The following is a 21,012-nucleotide window of genomic DNA, read 5'->3' as shown; positions in this document are numbered from 1 at the left end:
TTACCAACTTTGACTGGTTAGCCAGCTGTAGCCTTTCTTGGGTAGGATAGATCTGGCTACTCTGGTGCAAGCCCTAGTTACATCTAGACTGGTTTACTGCAATGCACTTTATGTGGGGCTGCCCTTGAAAAGTGTTCAGAATCTTCAATTGGTGCAGAATGCTGCTGCCAGGATGTTGTCTGAAGTGGGTCATGGGGGCCATATTGCTCCAGACTTGGCCCATCTACACTGCTCCCAATTTGTTTCCAGGCACAATTCAAGGTGCTGGTCAGCTGAGCTTTAAAGCCACACATGGTGTGGAACCAAAATCCCTTATTCCCTTACAAACCTACCCAAGTGCTATGGTAATCTTTCAAGGACTAACTTCAGGTGCCCTCACCTTCTGATATTAAAACAGGTGGCAATCCAGGACAGGGCCTTTTCAGTCATGGCACCCAAACTCTGGAACTCTCTCACCAGAAAGACTCACTCTTCCTTTCTGTTGCTGATTTCTGCCAGCAGGTGAAGACTTTTTTGTTTTATTGGGAGTTCCCTCAGTGATCCCTCCTTCCTGTCCTGTTTTTAATTTTTGTTCTCATGTATGTGAATTTTATTATGCTGCAGGTGTATTTTACTTTGGTTTTAATTATTCAGATGATGTGCTTCCATTTGGCTGTAATGTTTTTTAAGATGTGTTTTTATTATATATGTTTTTAACCTGTTGGTCGATTTTGTGGCCGTGATGAGGGCAGAAACATAGGGTATAAATTTTGTAAATAGGAAAAAAGTGGGATACAAGGACTTTGTAACATGTTAATAAGCCTTTGAGACAATGACTGGTCCAAACAGTCACCTGTGTAGCTTCATGATGTAGTGGGTTCCCCAGTTCTAATTAGACAATCTAGCTAATATAGTACACTGGCTTGATTTCACAATGTTTTTAAGCTTTATAAAAATAATTTACTTAAAATACATATCTGGCCATGTAAGGCTACTTCACAAGAAAATTCAATCATGGAAGGAAGACAGGGGAAAATTATATCATGGAACCATTTCAACAACAAAAATGATTAAGTCAACCTCACAATTCCATTTAGCAACCTGGTTGCTCAGGAAGAACTTTTATAGAGTAATCATAAACACAATTGCACCCTTTTAGATACATTGAAATTAGTGGGCTTATAAGGGTATAACTCTTCTTGGGATTGCTTTTACAGTGCAATCCTAAGCAGAGTTACTCCAGTCTAAGCCCACTGAAACCCATGGGCTTAGATTGGAGTAACTTTGCTTAGGATTGCACTGTTAGTCATCCTGTTGACATTCAAAAACACTCTACCATATACAAGACAATTTTGATGTTACCAAGAATCTCACCTTTATAAAAGTAAGTTTGCAGTGACATGTGTGATCATTTAGATTCTTTATGATGATTTCTCCATAGTGTTCTATCCATCGCTGCCCACTTAAAATATTATGAATGCAAGATGTCACCTTATTCCACTCATAATGGTCCCTAAAACTGGAATGCAAATGGAAATCAATGAGCTCATGACATGAAACAGCTAAGAAGAAGCAGTTTGCTAGAGATGATTTTGTTAGAATTGTTGTCTGAAACATTCTGAATATCCCATTTTATAACAGTGAGGAAATGTCTCATGGGGTGGGGGTGGGGTGGGGGAGGAGAACCAGAATGGCACTTTTGGATAACAAATTAAGATCTAAATTAAGGTTTTTCAGAAATGTTAGCATTTCACAAAGGAAGGGTGCTTAAGAGTCAGGGATCAGCAGTACAGCACATGCTCTGCATAAGGCAGCCCCAGGGGCAATCTCCAGAGTGGGACCTCTGCTCAAGACCCTAGAGAGGGATTGCTCATCAGGGTAGATACAGCTGGATTAGAGGGATTGCAATACATCTTCACTTGACACATTTAACTAAAGGTAGTGAGTTACTACAGGAGAACATGGACAGGGATTTGAACTTTTCATCTGTTGTTTGAAAGCCCGAATTTGCAACTATCTTCAGAATTGAGGAGTGGAGAGAAGAACACATCCTTTTCCAGCAGCGGCTAAAGAGGAACTGAGGGAGGGAGCCACTCGCCCTGCCTTTTAGAGCCACAACTGGAGGGAAGTGCACAAAAAGGCTAGGCGAGTGTCACATGCCTCTTGGAGCTTTAGAACATCTGTGGCTGGCCTGCACATGTGCAGTTCCCATGTGGGACTGCAGAGAACACATAACAAAGGACAAAATTCTATCTGGCAAACCTGGTCCAGATTCATCAGCACACTATTATAGAACTTACGCTGGCAAAATTACGTGTGTTGTACCAACCGGTACAATTTCCATGGATTTCCCCCAAAATTTATTCTTCCATCTGATATCTGAAATTAAAAACAAAACAAAACTTAAGCATGTCTGCCTGTTGACTTAGCTACTGTTATACTGCCTACAAAGTGCATTGTGCAGGGGGTTGGACTAGATGACCCTTTCAACCCTATGATTCTAAAGTATACCATGATTCCAAAATAAATCATTTCAGTGGAGCAATGGCCAGTTCAGACAACCATTACATCCATGGCCAGATGCTCCCCCCAACTTTGAGACAGACAGGACTCTTCTTTGCACAAACTCGGCCTCTGATAGGACAGCAAATACAGACCAGCAATTATTTAATAGGTTGAGAAGTGGCATTCAAAACTGCAAACTCCTTTCACAATGAAAGCCCAGTTTGCACCAAACAGATGCCAACTTAGTGCCAACTATGAAGCTAACCATGCATAGAGATCATTGGGTTTGGCCTTCACTGTCAGAAATGTCTTCTGTAATGAACCACCCACTTATGGTTGGCAAGGCCAACTTCAATCGAAAGCTGCTGTGGAATAGTGGTTACATAGTCAGGCTGCAAATCAGCACTCTGCTGGTTCAAATTCCACTACCACCATGAGCCTTGGGTAAGCCACTCCTCTCAGCCCAAGCTCCTCCAGCTATATCCTGGGGATGATAATAACACTGACCTTGTTCACTGCTAAGAGTGGGACACTAAACTGTCTAGAAGAGCCGCAGATATGCTGAGTGGGACACTAAACTGACTAGAAGAGCAGCAGATAAGCAGAGTAGTAGTAGTTGTTGTTATTAAGTACATTTTTATTCCACTCTTCCTCCAAGGAGCTCAGGGTGACATACAGCCTTTCCCTCTTCTTCCATTTAATCTTCACGACAACTCTATGATGTAGGTTAGGCTGAGAGAACATAACTGGCCCAAGGTGACCTTCACGGCAGAGTGGATATGTGATCTGGGTGTCCCGACCCTAGTCTTCTGACACTCTAATCACTACACCACTCCGGCTCATATAACTGTTGAAGAACTGTGTCCCTCTTTTCCAGTCAAATGTCTGGGGGAAACAAGACAAGGTATTTCCTCTACTGATTTTGAAATACATTGATAAAAAGCTAAAACTTCTAAAAATATTTACTTAAGATTCTGACTGTCCACTATATTCCTTTAAAAATGAGACAGTGTCTGATCTGCCATGGAAGTTTGGTGTGTGACCGTGGGCCAGTCATACCACCTCAGCCATATCTACCGGACGGGATGATTGATGAGAAAATGTAGAAGGGAAGAACAGTGTTTAAGGCAGTTTCTGTTCCCACCTGGGGGGTGGGGGGAGCAGGGTATAAATATAAACAGATTATAAATGCTATTTTGTTGCAATATTATATGTGTATCACTTACATGTTTCAAATTCATGATAGTGAGATACTATTGATTAATTTCTAACAATAAGTGTTTTTCTACATTTCAAAGAGACGAAATTCCAAGATTTGATGTGTTTTATGGCTATGGACCATGCAGATGTTTCTATTTTCTCACATGTGAAGCTGTGCCTTAGTGCACATGTGTCTAAAGTAGACCTTAACATCTGTCTATTCTGAACTTCTAGACTATTCCCGTATTCTGGAAGCGATGGTAGAAAATGATAAATTAAAGAGTTACCTTGCCAAAAGACAAAATTATCAGATTCAGCATGACATGCTGAGATAGGAGGGTGATGACTGACCTAAAAAAAAAAAGAAAAAAGAAAAGGTTATAGTTACATTTACAAGCTTGTTTTTAATTGGTTCCTCCCCACCTCTCGTAGAAATTTTGGAATGATTTTATTCTCCTTTAAATATACTGCTGACCACAAGAGGGAGCTGGTAAAATGAAAATCAGTGACAAATAAATGCATTCTACAGCTCCTCAGGAAAATGAAGATGAGTTGTAAAGTAAAGGTGCTTGTCAGTATCAACAACTGTGTTCCGAATGTAGATGTTTAAAGGTAAACTAAAGATTCTGTACATTAAAGAGAGAGAGATTTTCTTTGAGAAATGAAAGATAACATCCATAGAAACATTCGTACAATACAGTACTCTTCACATTTTCAAAAGGACTGAATGTCCATAAAGTCCATCGCCATGAAGAAATCTGAATTTAAAGTGGTGGGGAAATAAAACAAGTCCTCTACACATTTTGGCCAAATGCTTCCTCAATATCTTCTTTATGCGCTAAGGTGGGTCTACACGCTGCTTTTAGTTTTTTTCCTCAGCTTAAAAAAGCGGACTATAGCAACAGGAGCTGTTATTTAAAAGGCGCACAGATTGGGAGATGTTATTTAACTTTATCCATTTGTACTATTGCCAGTATAAATGAATGCTGAACTGAGAACATGATAAATTTGCTGCATTAGATGGCACAAAGTGCCAATATTCTCCCTTGCAGTGATATCCCAACTCTCCTCTGAATGTAGATCCAGATGAATTAGCCATTTTAGTCTGTAATAGCAAAATAGCACTAGTGTGGGTTGCAAGCATCTAGGGCAACTCCTGGCAGGTGGCGCCCCTGTTACCACATGTGCGCATGCAAAGCGTACATGCGCATTCCCAGGACCACACAATGATGTCACTTCCTGGAAGCACTCCCACAATTTGGGCCGCTTACCTCCCCACCTGTTACCTGGCAGCATGCTCTTGGCCAGCAGCCACTGCAGGAGCCAGAGGGCCAGCTCAGCACCCAGCAAGCTGGCCACCCCATTGGCACAGCAGGTGGCCAGGGTAGCACGGCGGCCTCCCAGCCCTCCCATGTGCGCAGCTACCTGCACTGCTGACGCCAGCTCCACGTGTTCCCAGCTAGCAGCCGCACCCTCCACCCTCTCTTTGGTGGTACCCGGGGCAAGCGACCCTCCTGCCCCTTAAATATGGCCCTGATTAAAGAGTCCAATAGCACCTTTAAGACTAACTTCATTGTAGCATAAGCTTTTGAGAACCACAGATCTCTTCATCAGATGTATCCTCTGAATATAGCTGTTCAGAAGATTTTTATGCTATTCCTTTTTGAATGATGTCAACAGAACTTCTAAATAAATGAACTTAGGACCTCAATTAAACACCATTTAATTTCAAAGGGCTGTATCTTATTTTCAGCAGGATCTTACCTGGTTTCCCTCTTCACTGCAGTCCTTGGTATGTGTGGCTTTTACTCATGTGGGTCCCACAACCCCCAGAATAGCCTTTTGGTGGTCAGGGGGTCCCTACTCTTTCTTTTACCAGTGGGAAAGCTTGTTAAGATCCAACCCAAACACAGACACTTAAAGAATACTTTCTCTCTCTCTCTCTCTCTCACTCACTCACACACATACACACAATCCATGCAAGAGAACTCAAAGCCCAAACAAAGCAGATCATTCAAGAAAAGGAGACAAGTTAGCCACATAACCAATCAAATTACAATATACCTTATATGATCAACAAATTAAACATCTAGAAATCATCTAATCATTTCACACTCCTCCCCTCTCTCAACACCTTTTCAATCATTTGTATGAGAGTTCTTCATATGCTCTCTCTCTCTCTCTCTCTCTCTCTCTCTCTCTCTCTCTCTCTCTCTCTCTCTCACACACACACACACACACACACACACACACACACACACACACAGAGGGAGATCTATACCCCTCTCTTGTACACATATGAGATGGGACCTGTGTCTGACCACTCTTGGCTCCTGTGGCCTGTCAGTCACAGGGCTCAGATAAGGGCTGGCCTAAGAATCTGCGTTTACAGGAGCTGCTGCTGCACACGTCCAGCCTAGTCTTAGCTGCCTATTTTCATTGCTGCCACTGTTGGTAGTGGCCAGAGCAAGGAAGGCCTCCAACCAGGCCCCTCCTCATTAAAATTTGCCACAGAGAAGTCTAGGCCAGGAAGGAATGATCAAGTGTGGTAGTGGGGATTTGCATTTCACGCTTCCATTTCTGCATCTCTTCTCCCTTAGTACGCTCATTAAACACACTTCTGAATAGAAAGGTCTTGCAGTGCCTATGGCAGTTACCCATCAACTCTGTTCTCAAGAATATCAAATTGTCTGTTCCAATTACCAACCAAATTTCTAGTTTTTCTGGTCAAGATTCTCCATTTACATCGTAGAAGAAGTTTGACCATCTTTGTTTCCACACCTAATTCCCATTTCAATTACACATCCAAAATCTTACGAATTCAGAAACAATTTCAAACAATGTGACAAACAAAAAAGGTGAAAGAACACAGAAATCGCAGAGCAGCTACAAGGATTAATGTTAGCACGTTCGGATTATTTAAATGGATGCCTTTGGGTTTTTCAATTAATCCTTCTAAAGTAAAATGGTAATATGAATCCCAGTTGTACCTTGGCATCAGCCTTGTCTGTGAAAATTACAAGCAGACTGTTTTGATCACATGTAAGAACATTATGCAAATAACTGTGGTCCTCTAAAAGAAGAGATGTTACTGGCAAGGACCCCAGTTGTTAATACATTGCCCACACTTGCTAGAAAACATCCTGTAATCATACACTATCCTGATCTTCATGAGTCTGAAATGCTTCCATCAATGCTGCTGTTTGCAACTTGATAGGCATCTCATGCTCACAACTCAAATTCAGTGATCACCTTAGAGATTCCTAATAAGCAACCAAAATTAGCAAGTTTACCAGAACAGAATAACAGCAGCATTGCAGTACCTGTTCAGAAAAAAACTGGAAGCCCTTATCTTCACGGATACATTCATAGGTTTCTCCAAGCACAGGATTAAATGGCTTACTTCCAGCTCTATAGTAACTGGATGCATAGGCAGAGACAGCAAAAGCAGCCATGTACACCTAAAAACAGAATGTACAGAATACTGGTCATTAATAAAGGGGTAAGTGTGTATGTCCTTGCTGTATTGGATAAGTGCTTCTTTTTTAAGAAGAAAGGTGTTCTTCAAATGTCAGACACATTTCTACTTAAATTCTAATTTAAATCTAATTGTATCTATGCCTCCTGCAAGCTGGAGTATTATACTCTTGAGCACTGGAATATGACTCATTGTTTACAGAGTTGCTTTATTAAAATGTAGAGTGGAAACCCTAAAAAGTGTGAACTTTTAAAAAGAAGCCAAAAAGCAAATGAAAGCTCATACTCATTTTAAAAAGTTTAAGAAGAGACAGAAGGGAACATGTAGGGTAATGTTTACAATTCACAATCCAGCACGCAGCTCTGCATTCCTAAGACCGCTTTCCCATTGCCAGGAAAGGTGCAGAAGGTACCATGAATCTTTACTACTTACAGAATTCAATTTATGGAAACTGGAAACGGGAGCTCCAGGGATAAGCGATTGGTGTCTTCACACAACTTGCTCCAGCTGCAGGGCACTGCACACATGAGGCTTATGATCACGCATGGCCAGCTGAATGAGGAGCCCTGCACAAGTGGGTGCTGCGCTTACTGACCCAGTTGTTGGGAATGCATGTATGTTCAACTGCTCTTATTTCTCATTCCCTGCCAAGTAACTGGTCAGCAGAATTGTAACCATTCTGAGAAGGTTCCACATGCACAGAGCCCCAAGGGCTCTGTACATACTACTTTGGCTTGGGGCAGTGACACTGTATACAACACCAACTAGGTATCTGAAATCCATACCTAACCATAAGTGCTTTTAAACAAAGTTCCGTTGCAAAGAGTAAAAATTGTTGGAAAAAATCGTTTTTTGGTTTCATTTTAACAAATGGCATATATACATTTCCCAGTACAATTAACAGAAATGGCAAAGAACACTACACTACCAAATTCCATTCACAAGCAGGGCTACTGTTCTATCAGGGGCAGAGGAAATTGCCAGAATGCAAGTCCTTAGAATGCTAACAGAACAGATTTGCTTCATATACTGAAAAATGGGAGTGCCCAAAAAGTTTATTCAGCTGTTTATGGGAATCAAATATATTAACTAACAAGGTGCCTTCATCAAATGGTTTAGAGAGGACCAATAGGAAGGAGCTCTTTTCGTAAAGACTGCAAGAGAGTAGGAACCATTCTGCATGTTACTTTTAATCTAACATTAAAATTAATCTCAGTGCACATGTATAACCCAGAAAATGAGAAGTCTCTGTTAGTACTTTTTTGACTGCTGTACGTATTGGGGTTTCCCATGAAGTAACAGACACTCAAGCCACCCATCATATCTTACAGAGGATACATCTATCTGCTAAGATTACTCTCTTTCTAAGAAAAACTAAAGCATAAAAACCGGTTTTGTGACACTGCCCATAATGGTGGTAGTAGCTAGCTATCCTTTAGACAGGCAGGAGTCAAATGTGGTTCCTTTGCACATTGTGTGTACTGTTCATCAAAAAGGCACTTTTGTTTCTCTACACATTATATTCAAAACTGACGACAGACTTCTCTTGGCTGCATACTGTAGTGCTGCATTTCCACCCTTTACACAGTTGTGGGAGCTGCAATCTGAGCTATGCAGTTTTCCAGCTATGCAAAGGAACACAAAACTTACTCTTTCCCCTTTCTACTGCTCAAGTGATCTTCCAATGCAGGAAGGACAGGGACAAGGGAAAAATATTCAGAGTTTCTTTCCTGTATAAGCTACAGTGCAGTGATGCACCATTCCTCACATCTTTATGCACATGTGAAAGAGGGAAAAAATCACTGTCTGACCAGAACTGAGAAGGAGGCAGGAATATTTCTTCTTACCATCCTTTCAAACAAGTTACTTGTCCGTGCTGCCTTATCCAATAGCTCACTGTATTCCAGTTCTTCACAGAGTCGTTGCAGAGTATTCAGGGGCTCATTCAACTCAACAGGCATTGCCACTTTGGAGAGGTCTTTTCCAATGTTGTTCCGTAGAATGTTCCAAAGGCTGATGTTACTTGTATTGGGGCATGGCGCTGGCAGACATGTCCTCCGCTGGGAATGGCATTCCATGTGGCCGTCAGGAACACAGTCTGGAAGACAGATGCTGGGAGTTAGTTTGATGACTCATGGACTTTCATGGCTGTCTGCCTCCTTAGTTATAAAAATACGTTTTGATAATAATAATAATAACTGCACTTATATTCGACTATTCTAGACAGATTAGTGCCCCACTCAGAGTGGTGAAAAAAGTCAGTGCCATTATTATTCTCACAATACAGCTGAGGAGCTGGGGCTGCAAGGAGTGGCTTACCCAAGGCCATCTGCTGATCACCTGGCAGTAGTGGGATTCAAACCAACAGCAAAGGACTAGAGTTGTTATCCATACAACAGCCCTGTGAGGCAGATTAGGTTGAGGAGGACTTCCATATCATCCTGCATTCATCTTCTCAACATAAAGCCTTCCTTCATGCCCCTGTCCCAGTTGGCCATAGAAGTTAATGCCTTCTTGTTGGCTAACCATGGCTCTGGAATGCCCTTCTTCTATACACCTGCCTCCTTTGTTGGGTATTTTCCAATAATAGGTTATTGCAACATCCTTTTAGCTACTTGGATGGTATTTGCTCCTAGCTGGTTTTCAGTACACATGGCTTTGTATTTTTAAACTCTTGCTGTGGGCTGAGTTGTCTCCATTTGGCTTTAGCTGAAAAGTATGGACATGTTACAGAACTGCTAGTTTGTTAGGAGGGACTGTGATATTTACTTCATTTATAGTCCATCTGCTTTATGGCGTCTCATGATGGATTATAGAAGAGGGTTGCCAACAGACTTGGAGAAAAATGTCCTGTCTCTTTAATAGAGGTTTAATGTATAGAAGCTTTTCATTGTCTGGAGGTATATAACACCTCATTAAGCCTTTATTAAAGGGGCAGGACATTTTTTTCTCCAGACAATAGGCAACTCTGCTACAGAATACAATCCAAACAGTATACAACCCATGAGAAAAAAATAGTGTAATATGTACTATAAACAATACAACCAAAAACCCCTTCATTTTAATTTTGTTTTCTGCAACACAGAAAATAAATGAATAAAGCAAGCAATTAATGATTTATATCAATGTGCCGGAATCTGAACCCAGTACTTTCTGCTTCTAAGCCCACCCTTTAGTCACTGTGCCACGCTGACTTTTTGCTGTGCCAAAAATAAAGCACTCCTCATTTGATTACAAGTATTTAATTTTTCAGCAGTTGAAGGGGGTGGGGGAATCATATCTGTATGTTAAATTTGAAATTGGGTTTCACATTCCAGTCCAGGAATGCAGTGTGGGATCACAACAATTGGAGCACTGATCACAATTCTAACACAATGGAAAAGAGTCCCAGAGGTGCCATGTATAGAATGTTTATGAAGAATAAAGAAAAAGCTGCTGCGTTTTTCCCGTAGTGCTCTGGATCATTCCCTCTTGGGTTTGCTGTTTTCATGCATAAAACACAGCATATCCACTGGTAGCAATAGAAAGGGTCTCTCCAACAGAAGCGCAACCTGAAGAGAAGACATCTGGACTGTAATAAAATGGATGGATGGTGCATGTTTTTGCACTAAGAATGAAAGGAACAATCCATCCTCACACAGGTGCAACAACCCATAAGCACATGTCTGTGTGAGGAAGCAGCACAGTGTTCAGTGTTGTATCTTCTCTCCTTCCCATTGGGTATGCGTGATATTCAATTTTTGAGTGGGGAAGGAGAAAGGCATGATTCTGTTCAGTCCTAGGCTATTTCCTCTCCTGACAGGTGGTTTTGACTGCAAAAGAGGAAGCATTGGAGAAGTGAAATGGAGGAACTTTATACACAATGTAAATTTTAAAAAGAAATGGAACCCTCCATCTCACTCAAGTCCTACTTCATTACCAATTTCTGATAATGCAAAAAAAATAAATAAATCTCAGAATAGAATAAAAAAAAAGAGTGTCCTACCAAGGGTTTGCCTTTCATTCTCTATGTCATTACTTAGGTTGTCTTCAGAGATGTTATCACTGACATCGCTGGCATATGAATCATCATCCGATATCTGAAGAGGAAGGAGATATAGTTTCATTCTGATTACAGTGGTAGAGGTAAGTCGGAGGGACACAATTCACATGCATAATAGACAGCAGTGTTTGAGGAAACTAAAAAAACTGATAAAAATAGGTCATGATGGTTGGAATGGCTCTTGCAACAAGAGAATGCTGTTGTAGCATCTGGCACGGACTCCAGATAGCCTGAGAGCAAAAGTGCTCTAAATAAACATTGTTGCATATTTTAAAAATATTGCAACATTTCTTTGCCAAATACAGGAAAAATGTTTACTTTAAAACATACATCGGGAGGTTAAAGATTTTACTTTATTTTTTAATCTAGTAGCATCTACATTCAAGCAGCGCTTCCTGTTCTTCTCTCCCAGGCTTTTGCTTCTCAAAATTCTTTAAACAAGCAGCAATAAAGCCTGTGCTTTGAAAGAGTGAGTAACATGCCGCTTGGGGCACCTGGATGGCAATTAATGTGCAAAGGCAGGAAAAGGTCAAGATACTTTGAAATGAGCAACATGAGCCTGATGTTCCGAAACTAGCACCCCAGACCTCGTTTTCTGAAGAGCTGGCAGACAGCAGGACTTCCTGTGCATCAAAAAACTCGGTGAGAGAATCCGTTATAGACAGCCGACTTTCATTGGAAAGCTGATGAACCAGACCCCTGGTTTCTTCCTCTGAATTTTCCTGTAAAAAGAGGGCGGAAAAGGGCTTTTAGGGAAAGCATAATGTAAGCATAAAGCAGATGTGAAGGATATAAAAATAATGGATTTTAAGGAAAGTTGTTTAAATCATCAGGAAGAGGCCAGCCAACCCCTGAGGTGTTGGTTCTATTCATTTACTGCAAGGGATTTCATCTCCTTGGTTAAATAAATGCACCTGCTACTTGCAGTGTCTTGCCAAAGTTTTAGTCCCAGCTGCCATGTTTCTTTTAGCATGCGTGAATCCACAAGGCAAGGAATAGAATATCTGCTGATATCACAAGTGGCAGTGAAAAATATGGGATCACATGGAAGGGAAGAAACAGAAGAATGGAGAATCCAAAGAGAAAAGATAGGGCAGCCTAAGAAGAGTCATTCAAAGAGTTGAAAGATTATTACAGATAATACCAAGAATAAAAGTGTGCAGCTGGTGGCATGCATTTTAGAAGATCATAAGCAGCAAAGCACAAAAGAATCGATCTGCAGCTCAAGGCAAGCAGTGTGTGTAGTCTCTCATCTAGGGTTGCCAACTATGGCTCAGGAAAATCCTGGAGATTTGAGAATAGTGTCTATGGAGGACAGGGTTTGCTGAGGGGAATAAGCTCAGCAAGGGTATAGTGTCATTCCAGGACGTCTGTTTCTCCTAGACTGTATGGTATACCACCAGAGTGTGCTCCCAAAATCTGCCAAAGATGAAGAGCATCGAATTGTAAACAAGACTAGGTTGATAGCTTGGTTTACACAAGAAAACAAAAACAAACACACAAATACACCTTTGGACAGCTTTGCCCAGTCTTCCGTTTTCTTCGGTGCTTTTTGCACCAGGAAGAGGGTATCTTGTCAGTTTTCAAGAAAAATCCTTTTTTGAATGGTGCTAACAAAAAGCAGTTTTATATTGTCATATTATTTTAATTGTAAACAGTTCTGTGACCTTATGATGTTCCCTCGTCATTAAACAGCAGAAATAGCACCAGAGGCATTTTAAAAATTTCAAACATAACTAACTAGTTGATTTTATTTTAGAAGGGAAAGGTCAGGTGAAATCAGGGGTTGACAATTTATGAGGTAAATCAGAACATGCACAGTATTCAGTTGTATGCTCTCCACAGATACATAAAATATTTTTGTTCTGAGGCTTTTCTTCCCTTGGTTTTTCCCAAGCACTCTGGTATACTTTCTTTTAGTATTCTATGTCACTTTTGGAGTTAGGAATATGCTGATACTCACTTTCTAGTACCCCAGTCCCCTTCTCTCCACACACCAGTCTTCATCTGAATCTGAAGGTTTCCACAGGCAGTTTCCAACCACACCTGACCAGGGATCTCTCCATTTTCCAGAGCTACCTCCCTGTTTGGGTGGGGATAATCTCCTCCCTTAGAAGATCCATCCCCTTTCTTTGGCCTGTTTGGGAGTCTGCACTCACTTCCCAAACCTCCTTGCCAACTTTCCCAGTTCTTCTGTCAGTGTTAAAACTGTTCTCCCTGAGGACTCCGTCTCTCAAATTCCTCACACTGGATCTCTCTCTGCTAGGACTGAAAAAAGACCCTCCTCTTTCCAGACCAGGCTACCTAATCTGAAGCCTTGGAGTAGCCTCTCACTCAAAGCTCTCTGATTCTGAAAGGGACTCACCCTTAACAGTCCTGAAAATGTGTGTGTACAGCCCTTCCAGGCTTCTTTAAGAGAATCTACCGGGACATTCCATCAAGGACTTAAAGGTCACTGTAGTTCAACAGAAACCTTTCAAAAACAAAATCCAACGGGAAGCTGCTGAATTGGAATTCATATGTAAATTTGACTCAGTCAGGCTGGGATTGAATAGAGACTATGAATGGTTATCTCATTATCAGAAGTAACTGACTTCCTTAACAGAAGCAAACTGATCTCCATATCAGAAGCTACTGTTTGCATCTACTCCTCCTTCCCCTCTCCACCTATATATCTGACCAGTTTCTTCTTGCCCTCCATGCATCTGACGAAGAGAACTGTGATTCTCAAAAGCTTATGCTACAATAAAGTTGGTTAGTCTTAAAGGTGCTACTGGACTCTTTTTGATTTTGCTACTACAGACTAACACGGCTAACTCCTCTGCATTTAAGAGATGCAGATCATCACAGACCTTTTTTTCACTGATTCTGTCAACAGAATTACTATATGGTGGAAGATCACATCCCACACATAATAGGACTGCCAGCCCTATGCCTGAACATTTTGCTGGGAGAAGTCTGGGGAGGGGGAAGCATTGTGGACACTGTGATGCTACTGCCAGGAGATCTTCCAGACATGATATCACAGCCCCTGAGATGCTCTTGGAATTTCCTCTGTTTGCTACAGAGATTAGCAGAAAAGTAGAAGATATTCCTAGGGCATTGTATATGCTATGACCCCCTCCCCCCAGCTTCCCCCCCCCCACTGCTCAATTGATCAAGCAGTGACAGTTGAGGGTGAAAATTTGTCTGCCCTGGGGCAGGCAAATGGTAAACCTAATACATAATCACACAAGTGAATGGATAAAGCAAGATTTGATTGCTGCTGAACACCTAGGAAAAGAATGAGCAGGAAAAGTTTATTATTTAATTACTTAGAATACTTCTATGCTGCCTCTTCAGAGTCCTGCTTGAGGTGGTTTACAATTAAAATATTGTAACAATATAAAGCAACAAGCCATTACAACCAAGCTGTTGGCCATAAAGAGCATAAAGCAAAACATACCTCAGATCAGAAGCTAGCCCTTTTTAAAAGGTGGTAAAGATAAAACCCCTAATTAAAAGCTAGAGAGAGAGAGAGAGAAGTGTTTTAGTCTAGTGTTTCAAAGGGTGGGCATTCTAAAGGCAAGGTGCCACCACAGAAAAGTCCCTGTTTCTAGTTGCCATCTGCCTCACCTCTAAAAATGGGGGCTTGGAGGTAGTTCTGAATTGGCAGGCTGGATAGTATGGAGTAGTTGCTTCAGGTACCCTGGCCTCAAGCCATTTAGGGCCTTCAAAATAAGAGCCAGCACTCTGAATTGTGCATGTAAGGAAGCGTGCAGGAAAGCTCCCCTTGTCATGAAACTGATGCTGTTTCATTTTGCACAGATTTATGAGGGACAAAAATCTGGAAGATCCTGTTCATTAAAGATCCTTAACAACAATGGAGGCATTTATCAGATAGCAAATGCAGTGAAGTGTTTTTCACTAAGATCACAACAGCTAATTAAAAAATCGACAGCCCCTAGGTTATCCGCAAGCTTATCTGTAATGGTTTTTCTATTACAGCACTTACAGGCATATTTTCCCCTTGACAGCTTTGCTGTTTTGTCGGTTAATTTGGTCACTTAACCATCAAGAGCTATTCAGAGTGTCGGTGCTCTGCACTAAACATATTATTAAAATAAATCATTAAATAAATAGCACTAAGAACGCTCATTCCTGTAAGGATGTGTCAGTTTGATTGCTAAACTGGTAGGTTTCCATGATCTTTGAATAATACTAGGATTATTAGATGTTGCTGTAAGACAGAAAGTTCAACTTGAATAAATATACTACGATAGGTTGAAAACAGTAATCAGATAGATTTTAAAAAGTTGATTTCACAATTTTGAACAGCTTTGTACAGTCGTCCGCTGATGAAAATCAAAATCAATGGACTCTGATGCAACACACAGCCATTACAGCCATCCAAAGGGCCGAACTGCACATTCCCCCCTCCATTTCTTTACTACTTAGTATTTTATGTGGTTTGTAGTCCAAATACTGAGAGACAGCACCAGTAAATATAAAAAAGATTTTTCTCTGCATTTCAGCCTGTTTCCAAGCAACTAACAAAAGTGAAACAAAAAACAAACAAAACCCTCATCAAGTGAAACAAAAAACAGTAGAAACCACACAAAAATGTAAAAAATAGTAAAAGCAAAATAACAGTAAGAACAGAAATAAGCTCCAGCCAGAACTACACCATCCACCTCAAGTTCAGGAGAATAAAACTGCTCTCACCTAGCTCTTAAAAGGTGACAAAGTAGATGCCAACTAGGGACAACATTCCATAATGGTGGCATTAGCAGCAAGGGAGGGGAATTTTGGGAATATGTCTGCCAGCTCCATGAGTTATGGGATGACTGTCTCCTTCCCAGTGGCAGGTATTAAAGCCTAGACATGGTCAGTTACACAAGCCAAAAAGCAAGAGCCAAAGGGCTGTTTGTCTCATAGCCAGAGGCCCTTAAGTGAGTTGAGCCAGTGGATCCAGGACCTGCCCAAGATTTGGAGTATTTTTATTCCTTCTTTCCAGTTATTTATTTAACTTGTATTTTGGAAGCTGCTTCAGCTCCCCAACATGGAGAAAAGCAGGGTAAGAATATTCAAATAAATAAAAACACCACCAGACCATATTCCTACATAAGAACACTCTTATTGAATTAGACCAGTGGTCCATCTACTCCAGCATCCTGTCTCACACAGTGGCCAACCAGTTACTCTGGAGGGCCAACAACAGGGCAGAGAGGCCAATGCCTTCCCTGATGTGGCCTCCTGGCACTGGTGTTCACAGGTTTACTGCTTTTGAATGTGGAAAGTCCCTTTAGTCACCACAGCTAGTAGCCACTGATAGACCTCCATGAATTTGTCTAATCCCCTTTAAAAACCATCTATGCCTGTGGCTATCACTATTTCCTCTGGCAGCCAATTCCGCATTTTAATCACTTGAGTAAAGTACTGTTTACTTTTTTCTGTCCTGAATCTATTGCCCATCAACTTCATTGGGTGGCACCAAGTTCTACTATTTTGGGAGATGGAGGAAAACTTCTCTCTGTTCACTTTCTTTACCCCAGGCATAATTTTATAAACCTCTATTATATCCCCACCCCTCAGTTGTTTCTTTTCCCATCATAGTCACACCTAGGCTGTTTCCACACATCCCAGCATAGCACTAAATTCATGGAACAAGAGCATCTTCCCAGCACAATTTCTGACATCATCGTGCCACAATTCAATTCCATTCTTGTGGCGCAATGATGTCAGATATTGCACCAGGAAGACACTCTTGTTCTGTGAGTTTAGCAGTATGCCGGGACATGTGGAAACAGCCCTAGTCTTTGAAAGTGGGGACACCAGGAGCAAATCTTAAGTTTCAGCAGGCCCAAAAAGTAGCAGACAAACCTGCAGATACACAAAGTATAACAAGATGAAATAAATATTAAACTTCCAGCCACATCGCATGGAGAGGTTCTGTCCAACAATACCACTGAGACTCAGACTTGCTATTCAATAATGCCAACATATGATGAACTGCTCTTCCTTAGGACCACCAGCAGAGCAGATCAGAATTTTTAAAAAATCCAGCATGATATGAGCAAGAAAAAAATTGGATTGATATCATGTGATTTCTGAAAAGCCTTTGTGCTTCCTATGAGGTGAATATATCTTACACTGATTTTGAGATCCTGGTGTTCTTTTTTTGCATTTCCCTACTCTTATGCTTTTGCACCTTATTTTTGTGTGTTTGGAGTGGGTGCCTCTTTCTTTTGTTGGGCAGTTTAAGTCTCTGATATATATACTTCGAGTCACCAGTTCATGACTCACTGCTAGTGTAAGTTCCAACACACTGTTTTCGGAACACAGTAGCCTCTCCTCCACTTTGGTACAGGTCACAGGTTTTTTAAAATACCTTTGCCAGCATATTAATCAAGGTAGCTTGGGTCTCTGCACTGTGACAGATTTTAAACTGTTGAGCAAAGGCCTTTTCGAAAGAAATAACACAGGATTTTATTTAGAATGATTTAGAATTCCAGTTATTTAGACTAGACGTACCTCTCAGGGGCATTTCTGTTTTCATGCAAATATCTGTTCATTTATAAGACTTACCACATACATTTTGCATGGTAAGCTGGTGGTAGCTTGCCACCTCAGGAATCCAGCTCAACAATTCTGTAATGGTTTTCTGTGATTTTGGACCTATGATATTTTAATGTTTGCATTATACTACTGGAAAATGAAGCTTTCAGTATTAGCTGGCCATAGAGTTGATTCCAAACTGTCTGAAAGAATGGGAACTATTTAGCTGTGTCTATGGTTCTCCTTTCAAAGTACTGGATTCTGCAACTTCCTTTAGGAAGCTTGCAATGACTTATGGAACAAGAAACCTTTGGAGCTCTAGATAAAGTTTGTTTTTATAATTTTTACACCATACAGTGCAGATTAACATTTGCAACAGTCAACACTCATCGCAAGTACTCTTTCCAGACGTAACTTCACCAGCCAAAAGTATTGTGATTTCAATGCTAGGAAAATGCAACTATGCTACATGTGTTATGTTAGACAAACAGGTCTGGATCCTATACAACAACTATGAATCAGTGTGACACATGGACAAGGTTATATCCTATATGTCCTAGTCAGATCATACATGAAGTCCTGGCAACAACTCATCTTGACTGGGTTTAAATTTTCATCCAAAATTTTAAAAAGAATAAGTCACAAAGTTAATTCTGAGCTATTACTAACAAATTTATAGGAAATTACATCTTCCTCTGATAGTTTTCCTGTAACCTGTATGTAAGAACATTATCCACTGTGTGGCTTAGAAAAAAGATGCTCACAATAGTATACAGTAAGGACAAAAGAAGCAACAGGATTAATTCCAGTGGAATAACTTTGTTCAAGAACAGGTTGTAAGTAGTCACAGCCAAATAAGAAAGACAACATTCTGAAATTTATGATGTTAAAGGATAATTCACTAATGATTTTCAATGCAAACAGATCAATTGCAACTCTCTAAGAAATATATTTCCTAAAGAAGTCACTCTATAAAGCTTGGAATTTGAAAAAGGAAAGGCAGATAAACACGTCACACTTCAGAGAATGATTTCCTTCAAGATTCAACTATACAATGTCAGGATCATTCAGTGGCAGATGAATAATACATACCAAGCAAGACTGGGTAAACATTTCTTTGATTCTCTGAATTAAGCACTGCCTTTTCAACACTTTTTTCAGTTGTACCTTATGACATCAATTGTGCAAAGTAAGCCCTACTTTGAGAATCTTTTTCTTAACTGCAAAGATAAAAATTTCTACCACCATCCCAAAGCCTTATCTTTCAGACCCAGGTAAGTCCATACCCACCATGTTACTTAGCTCTCTACCACCTAATGGAGCAACAGGCCCATAAGCCATAAACAGAAGTCATTTTGCAGCAGAAAAGGTGTGCCTCAGTTGCAGTAGGAACATTCCTTAGATTAGACTAACTTTGTATTTTGCCTGCCTTCAGAGCACAGTGCAGCTCCCAGCGTTTGCTGGATCCAAATGTTTATACAAAACGTTAATCAAGAGATTAATATCATCCTAATGATTCCTATTTGACTTCTCAATAAATCAGCATCTATACCCAAAAGAAATCCTTATACAATTTACAGAGTAATACAGCACCTGCTTCCTTCATTAAAAAAAAATCCAGTCTATGATGATCTAAAAATATATCTCAATTCATATTACTTTGGCTTCAAGGAAGAGCAGTCTCAGTTGCTAGTCAAAAAACATATTCCAGAAATTGTCATGAAAGAGCAAAACCTAGCAACTAACAGGAAAACTTCAGCAATTTGGCTTTCACATCATCTTGTTATCGTTATTGCACACTGTAAATGCTCTTTGTTTACTGGTTTTGTAAGTACACTCTTCAGGCTGATGTGTTCACTGTCTGTGATTTTGCATTGGAATCAATGGGTAACTTACATCCAATGACTTCCTTTTGCCTGGTGAAGAGTCTTCCGCCAAAGGAATAAGCTTGCCAGTGACAGAGCAAGGCTCCTGCCACCTGTACAAGAAGACCTCCTCACTTAGTGGGCATTATCACATGTATCCTACCAGTCCTTTGAGCAAAGCTGGAAGCCTTCCTCCAGACTTCTCCAACTTAAGCGCTTCTTCCTTAGGCTGGAGGAATTTCCTCAAGTCTAAGATTAGGATAATTGCCAGTAAATCCAATCCACCGTTTACAAAGAGAGAGCAGTTTGTCTCTCATAATATTGTGTTTTGGAGCAAAAGCTGTAAACACAGGGAATTAATTAGTGATCTAACAAAACAGTGTGCATACAAGTGAATTGGTTAGATCAAACTAGATGAAAGGATGGTTTTGCTACAGGAAAAGGGAAGGGCGGCAAGTCACTGGCTGGCCCAATGCAAGGAAAACATGCTTTGCAATATCATTCTTCCATGGGAAGCAGTCTCAATTCATGCCATATCAGAAGAGTCAAAAACATGAGGAAAAGTTCCACTGAAAGAAGAAAATTGGAACAGGACAAGATGCCGCTAAGCAGTCGACTGCAGGAGCAGAAGCAGATCAGGAAGGGGGAATGCAACAAGCAGCTTTGCAGAAAGACAGGAAATCTATACCCACCTTTGCCAAATCTGGGCTGGATTTTGCAATAGCTGCTGAATCAAGGAGCATAGATTCGGCATGTATTCTGCGTAACCGGTCTTTAAGATCTGTGTTTTGTGCTATGGCCTGGAATGTTTAAGACAAAAGAAAGTACATTTGGGACTATATGATGCCTTGGCTAATCCTGTATGGTCACTGCAAAAGGCAGAACAGAGCTCTATCATAAACAACCTGATGCCAGGACTCTAATTGTTTTTTCTGCATGTTAAATAATTCAAAACTGCACCTTTTTGGATTCAAGGAAGGGATGGATTTAGATGACTGGGATTGGCTTAAAAGTTTACTGCACAGCAGCTGTTACAGATCATCTCTACAAACAGAGGGTCAGTTAACATTGGGCTTTAGCGCTTAACCATTTGGTTAAAGGTTCTACTAACTCTTTCAACCTACCAAGTTCTTGGAATGTCAAAAAACTAGGAGATGTAACAATGAGATCAGATAAGGTCTTCTCAGTATAGATACTATTACGTGGGTCGTAGTATCCTGTACTTTTCTGCAACTGCTAATATCGAAACTGCCATTGTTATATCCACTTCCTGACATCTCATGAAGACCTTTGGTTTCCTTAAGAACTACAGTTTGTTTTTTCTAGTATGACTATCACTTCGAAATTTACAGAATCTTCATCTACTGGAGAGTGCTCCATTCGAAACTGAGAACAAACAGGTGCAA

At 40.6% G+C, this 21,012-nt stretch overlaps 1 protein-coding gene across 3 annotated transcripts in view; it reads right to left on the bottom strand.

The window, feature by feature from the left end:
• OSBPL3 (oxysterol binding protein like 3) overlaps positions 1–21,012 on the bottom strand; it is a 112,396-nt gene that overhangs the window by 11,447 nt on the left and 79,937 nt on the right. For 2 of the 3 annotated variants that reach the window (XM_054990835.1, XM_054990836.1), the window contains exons 12-19: positions 20,299–20,406; positions 11,792–11,926; positions 11,148–11,241; positions 9,010–9,260; positions 7,008–7,145; positions 3,972–4,035; positions 2,280–2,358; positions 1,354–1,498 (exon numbers count right to left, since the gene is read on the bottom strand). In XM_054990835.1, the coding sequence (XP_054846810.1) occupies positions 1,354–1,498; positions 2,280–2,358; positions 3,972–4,035; positions 7,008–7,145; positions 9,010–9,260; positions 11,148–11,241; positions 11,792–11,926; positions 20,299–20,406 (1,014 nt within the window). The remainder of the gene's footprint in view (positions 1–1,353; positions 1,499–2,279; positions 2,359–3,971; positions 4,036–7,007; positions 7,146–9,009; positions 9,261–11,147; positions 11,242–11,791; positions 11,927–20,298; positions 20,407–21,012) is intronic. The other variant, XM_054990837.1, reaches the window with a different exon arrangement.

The sequence above is a fragment of the Eublepharis macularius genome, chromosome 11 (genome assembly GCF_028583425.1).
Source record: "Eublepharis macularius isolate TG4126 chromosome 11, MPM_Emac_v1.0, whole genome shotgun sequence".
Classification (NCBI taxonomy): domain Eukaryota; kingdom Metazoa; phylum Chordata; class Lepidosauria; order Squamata; family Eublepharidae; genus Eublepharis; species Eublepharis macularius.
This window is presented reverse-complemented; position numbering and strand designations above follow the sequence as displayed.